The sequence below is a fragment of the Cryptotermes secundus genome, unplaced genomic scaffold, assembly GCF_002891405.2.
Source record: "Cryptotermes secundus unplaced genomic scaffold, Csec_1.0 scaffold687, whole genome shotgun sequence".
Classification (NCBI taxonomy): Eukaryota; Metazoa; Arthropoda; class Insecta; order Blattodea; family Kalotermitidae; genus Cryptotermes; species Cryptotermes secundus.
Genome location: NW_019720175.1, coordinates 61,129 through 67,641, shown reverse-complemented (window position 1 = coordinate 67,641; position 6,513 = coordinate 61,129). Strand labels below are relative to the sequence as shown.

At 39.6% G+C, this 6,513-nt stretch overlaps 1 protein-coding gene across 1 annotated transcript; it reads right to left on the bottom strand.

Moving 5' to 3' along the window:
• Positions 1 to 3,596: 3,596 nt before the first annotated feature.
• On the bottom strand, positions 3,597 to 5,778 carry LOC111867845. Its single transcript, XM_023858044.2, has 2 exons — positions 5,225 to 5,778; positions 3,597 to 4,193 (listed from the first exon to the last, which is right to left on the bottom strand). The coding sequence occupies exons 1-2, from the start codon at positions 5,588 to 5,590 to the stop codon at positions 3,798 to 3,800; spliced, it is 762 nt and encodes a 253-aa protein (XP_023713812.1). The 5' UTR covers positions 5,591 to 5,778; the 3' UTR covers positions 3,597 to 3,797.
• Between the last annotated feature and the right edge of the window lie 735 nt (positions 5,779 to 6,513).

Here is a 6,513-nt window from a genome sequence, read left to right as displayed (position 1 = left end):
ATGGTTGGAACTAATGAACATTGAGTAGGGAAGTTACTTTATGAGAAGTGCATTCTCTAGAAATAAATCTTGCCGATCGCACAGACTACACACGCAATCTTTTTGTACAAGCACGCACAATTTCCCTTCGCCACCACACGGCACAAGTATGCTTGAACAGCGCCAGTTTATGCTTTGAATATGTCGAGCTCGGACGACGATGATGCGCTCGCTTTGGCTGCTTTTTTTTTTGTTTTTGGAAAGAGACGTGACATGTGGTGTAAAGACTGGTTAATGAAAAGAAAAACCTATTCTCACTTTAACTTACTGAGTGAATTGAAAATATATCCCCATGATTGGCATAATTATCTCCGAATGAATGAAGAAGTTTATTTGAACCTTCTGCCACTCGTTACGCCTTTAATTAAAAAGCAGGATACGAGCATGAGAGAGGCTATAACACCACATGAAAGATTGACAGCAACACTGCGATTTCTTGAGACCGGAAGGAATTATGAAGATATCAAATATTCAACTATAATTTCACCACAGGCACTAAGTTACATATGAAGAAAGCAGTCTTCTAAGTTACATAGTTCCTGAAACCTGCCACGCATTTACAAGGTGTTGAAAACAAATTATTTGAAGGTATGTATATGAATAAAACTCTTATTTAAAATTAATAATGCTTTAATATTTTCATTAAATATTAATTAGATACATCAAACTACTTTTAATGAGATACATAAAACCTTAAAAATGAAATTAGATATCACTGTAATTAGAAATAATCGAAGTAGGTGAGTGACAGGAATTGCCATCAGCAGAGTGAGCAGTTGTGGTAACCGGCGAGGCAGGAAGGGGTGTATTGTTGGGGTTATGAGTCGGTTCGTCATAACTTCTTGTGGTCTGAGTATCATAGTTTGAATGCTGAGACTGAGGCAAATGCATAGAAGGTGCATTGTCAATAGAATTTATAAGACTAGAGTGTGACATGGTCAACTGACCCATTTCATCCATAAATAAAGCCTCCTTTATCATTTTCTCTGCTAATAATCTTTGAGTATTGTTTGTTATGTCTCTCATCCTTAGAGCCACATTTTTACCAAAAACATCATATCTATCATTTTTCGACTTAGGTTTTTTAAAATGCCGTTCAATCGTTTCTAGTATCCCATTGATCTTTGCCTCGTTTAGAGGGTCTAGCGTGAGGTATTTTTATGGGAGTTGATTGTATCGGAATTTCTTCAGATGAACATGGTGTCTCATCTGCTGTTGAATGAGTTGGCTCAGATTTCCGAATAGATCCTTTCAAATCTTCTACAGATTTGTCAGTTGGTTGTTCTCCAACTTCTTCCTGATAATAATAATATTTAATTACAATAATTTCATTGCTAATAGTTGACCTATCCATAGTTTTAATAATATTTTCAACTATTCGTTGGGAAATTGTGGTCAAAAATATTTATAGGTAAAAAAGAAAAATTGTAATATAATTTTTCATTCATATTATAATTATTAAAATGCATTTTTTTTAGAAATGTTTGCATTAAACGGGTTTTTGGATTAACGGGGTTAGGATTAGCAAGGCTCTAGTGTATGTATTTATATTCTGTCAGGTTCCACAAACAAACACAGTAACGAGGGATTTCGAAAAGAGGTGGAATTTTACTCATTGTCTTGGCTGCCTGGATGGAAAACACTTCGAAATAATTCCTCCAGCTGGAAGTGGTTCGTATTTTTTTTAATTACAAAGACACAGTATGGTCCTACTCGCCATTGCAGATGCAAAATATAGATTTATTTTGTTTGATTTTGGTACGAATGGCAGTTTCCGATGGAGGTCTTCTTAAGATTACAAAATTTATTTACAAAACTACAGGGCAATTCATTCAACATTCCGAGAGAAACAGAAATCACAAATAGTTCACGAAAACTGCCCTATGTTTTTATCGCAGACGATGCTTTTCCTTTGAGGACTGATATGCTAAAACCATATAGACAGAGTGATTTAAACTGCATCAAAACACATTTACAACTGTCGATTATCGAGAGCACGACGAATTATTGAAAACGTCTTTGGGATTTTGACAGCACGCTTTACAATTTTTCATACCGCTATAAATTTAGAATTAGAGCATATTGATGAAATAGTAAAAGCAAGTTGAGTTTTACACAATTATTTAACGTCAACTGCCAGTCAAACCTACGCCCCACCATATTCTCTGCATTCTGAGGACATAGAAAATGGCAGGCACAATCAGTGCTGGGTTAACATCAGAGAATTCGAATATCTTGCCTTTACAAACATCTAACGCTGGCAATATACCACTTAGCGCAAAGCAAGCAAGGCGAGCACTTATGAACTACTTTGCAAATGAAGGATAAGTGCCTTGACAACAGAGCTTCGTACACTATAAAAACCTAAAAATTTGGGAATTTGATAGAAAACTATTATAAATATATTAAATATGCATTTATTGAATAAAAAAGACAGTATAAATAAAACTTACCTCTCTTTCAACGTTGGACCAAGAGCTTCTAGGGGTCTCTTGATCTCCCACAAAGTCAAATAAGCGGTAGTACCAAAGTGTGGGTTTATATATTTCATCTGTACCACAGCCAGAGCGACGAGATTCTTCAATTTTTTTTCTTTTCTATTCTATAATTAGTTCTGAAGCTATTTATCTTCTTGACCACCGTATCCCGGTCGGTGTTCGGATCAATTAATTTATATTTTTCTAATAATATATTATATGCTGCGTACTTCTTCCCCTTATCACGATACTCTTTGGATTTAATGCGCCAGAGACAAGGCTGACATTGGTACGTTCGAATAAACTCTTCGAGTAGTTCTCGGGTCCCTATTCGCAGATCGCTAGTCATGGCGCGAACTGTAACTACAGGTATTCCCCTCAGAGAGCTCTCATTCGCCACTGACGTTCGCTTGTTTGCACAAGCTTAGGCCCCCCATACACACACAGTTTGGCCTTCTGATCGACCTTACAGGCAAAACTGTGACAGTTTGGCCTCTCCCTTTCCTTCCCCATACACGAGCAGATAAACCGGCAGGCTTCATGCCACAGTCAGTCTTCCAGCCCGTTCCAGCCTATGTTGCCGAGTGCGGTGCAGTCTTGTTTATTTGTTAAAACATGTCTACAGTTGATGAACTGTTTGCATATGCAGCTATGGCGTGTGTATTGCTAAAAAGAAAGAAACGCAGACGCAAGTTAGGGACCAAACAGTGGTCAGAAAGAAGAAATCATTTCACTCACATCGATTTGCTTCAAGAACTTAAATGTTTTCCAAAAGACTGGAGCAACTACCTGCGTATGGATGAAAGTACTTATCTGGAACTGTTAAGTACTGTTTCGCCATACATAAAAAAAAATATATGAACATGAGAAAAGTAATCATACCCAATGAAAGATTGACAGCAACCCTTCGCTATCTAGCTACTGGAAGAACCCTTGAAGACCTGAAATTTTCTACTCGTATCTCTCCTCAATCATTGGGAAGAGTGATTCCTGAGACCTGCGAAGCAATTTACAAAGTACTGAGGAAGTATTGCAAGGTAAGTAAGTGAAACACGTTTCTTTGGACATTTTTACTTTTACTACATAGGATATGAAAAGTGAGGGTAACTTTATAAATACAGGAAGATAAATAAATTGTCATGGTACACACATTAAAAAAATCTCTCATGCCTAACAGTTACTATAGCCCAGGCAGGAGTTAAAGAATTAAAGTAATATTGACCCGCCTCTCTAGTAGTGACCCACGCAATCATCGCGGATGGAACCCGAAGAGATATTTGACTAAGGGCCAAGAGCATAGTATGCTCCAGTACCGGTATTGATTGAAGAGTATCTAGAAAGCGATCCAAGCTCTGCTTCAAAAAGGGCGTCATTTATTAATTTCTCTGCATAAATCCTTTGTTCATTATTTCCTAATGCTCGTAATTTGGCAGCGACATTTTTTGCAAAGAAGTCAAATCTGTCCTCATTTTTCACTTGAGCCAGTCGATCACCATCTGCCACAAGTATCTGACCACTAGCAGGTAGTTTCCTTTTACGTTTGAATGAACAGCCGTAGGAAGACATGGGACCAGTGCTGATGTTTAGTTCTGCATTTTGATTTGAAACAGAGGAGTGCGCTGAAATGCCTGGAGAGGCTGACTTTTGTGTAACTTCTTGTTCTGTTTCTTCTAAGTCCTGTAAACAACAAAACGCAAAAATATAGTTACACCCCAAGCATGTTAATCTCCCTCTCTCTGTGTGTCTCTCTCTTCCTCTCAGTGCCTTCTGTCATCTGGTTACAGTGCCCTACATCGCAAGAGGGGTGGAAGAAAGTTGCTAAGGAGTTTGAAGATCGGTGGCAGTTTCCCAACTGCATAGGACCCATGGATGGAAAACATGTGGCTATCACGCCTCCTCCAGGGGCTGGATCATTCTTCTTTAACTATAAAAATTTCCACAGCCAGGTTTTATTTGGGGTTGCAAACGCCAATTATGAGTTACTATACTTCAATTTTGGATCAAATGGGCGTGTGTCCAATGGTGGAGTTTTTCAAAGCACAGACTTCTACAGGACACTCGAAAGTGGGAGTTTGAATGTGCCAAAGGAAACAATTGTTTCTGGGAGAAATATGCCTTTTGTTCTTGTAGCAGATGATGCCTTTCCACTGAGGAAAGACATCATGAAGCCTTTCAGCAGTAAAGTAAACACACAAGCTTGTAAGATATTCAACTACCGTTTGTCTAGAGCTCAGCGAATGATTGAAAGTGTTTTTGGTATCATTGTGGAGAGATCTGCGGTATTACAGAAACCCATTTCTATCATAGATTTGACTAGCGTCCGCCATATTGTTATGGCATGTTGTACCCTGCATAATTTTCTGCGCATCAAGATTCCGAATCAGTAGACACCATTGGAGTGTTTGGATGACGAGGATTTTGAAACTGGGAATGTTACGCCTGGTTATCGCTGCAGTCAATTTGTGGATCTGGAAAGACGGCAGCGGATTTTCCTACCCAGGATGCGAAACTTGTAAGAGAGTTGTTTTTGGAGTATTTCAACAACGAGGGAAAAGTTCCATGGCAAGATAAGTTCTGTTTTTAAAAACAGTACATCCAGGCAGAAGGCTCTGATTCCGTACACATGCACAGAATTATTTAGGGTTTAGCATTGTAATCTATTATTGTTAACATGCAATAAAAGTTTGATTTCTAATTACACCACTTACCTCCGTATCACTAACAAGACTTGAAAACCCGTCCAAGGCCTCTTCTTGGTCTACCAGGAACAACAAATATTTGTAGTACCACAATTTCGGGACATAGAGGTCTTCGCTACTCATTCCAGATTTCTTAGCCATCAATACTTTCTTCCGTTCCTTCCTGAAACTGCTTCGTAGATTGTTGATCTTTTTCAACACAGTTTCCTTGTTAGCTTGGGGGTCAATTGTTTTCATTTTTTCCGTCAGTGCTAAATAAGCATTCTCTTTCATCTCACGGTTGTGGTATTCTTTGCTCTTCACCTTCCAAATGCAAGGATGACCACGAAATTCTTCGATAAACTCCACTAAAAAGTCCTTCGACCATGTCGCCATAGCACAGACTTTCAAAATACCACGAGAAATGACCACAACGCGAAACAGTACGGAAGAACACGAGACAGCAGGAGCAACTGAGCGATTGGCCTGCCGGTATGGTCACACGTACGTTCCGCCTGTCACGTGCTACATCCTGCAGGCAGAACTGACGGGTTTCCTACAGGCCAAGAGTCCAAATGATTGGCCGGCCGCACCACACACGTCAGTTTTGCCTTTCAGTCTTCAACTGCGCAGGCCGAACGGGAGGCCAAACTGTGTGTGTATGGGGACCCTTAGAAGCACACACGTTCAGTTTTGCTTGCGCAAGCGCTGCTTGTTCAAGCATGCAGTTTGAAAATTCTTCAATCTTCAAGCCGCTTGTACAACGAAAATGCTTGCTCAAAATTATCCTACAGACGCTCAAGCATACTTGTACAAAAAGATTGATCATGCATGCAGTTACGTGTATATCCACCCGCTCAAACACTGGAGTCCGTGCTTCGAATTCCACTCAAGCCATGATGTCTGTCTCCATTTATTCTGTGTAAATATTGGCTTTGCGACGGGATGATCCCCCGCCCAGGGATTCCTATCGGCTCTCTATGTTCATTCATTCATCAGTAATCTGTCAAGACGACAGGTCCACAGTCTCTTCCAAAACAGTTCCACCATTTGATGCGATCTAGAGCTTTCTCCTTCAAATGAGAATATCCTCTTCTGTCCCCAAGGTCATCCAGCATCTTCTTACGTCTTCTTCCTCGTCTTCTGGTCACTTCTATCCTCCCCTCTATCTTTCCTTCAATAACTTCTTTTAGAAGGCAGTTACCGCGTAAGATATGACCAATCCAATTAGCCTTACATTTTCTTATTTCGTGTAGGATATTCCTCTGCTCACTGACTCTAATTAACACTTCCTCATTTCTCACATAATCGGTCCAACT

Coding starts and splice junctions, on each gene's coding strand:
- LOC111867845 (XM_023858044.2), bottom strand. CDS start 5,590: ATGGCGACATGGTCGAAGGACTTTTTAGTGGAGTTTATCGAAGAATTT. Junction 4,194..5,224: donor GTCTTGTTAGTGATACGGAG/GTAAGTGGTGTA, acceptor TGTTGTTTACAG/GACTTAGAAGAAACAGAACA.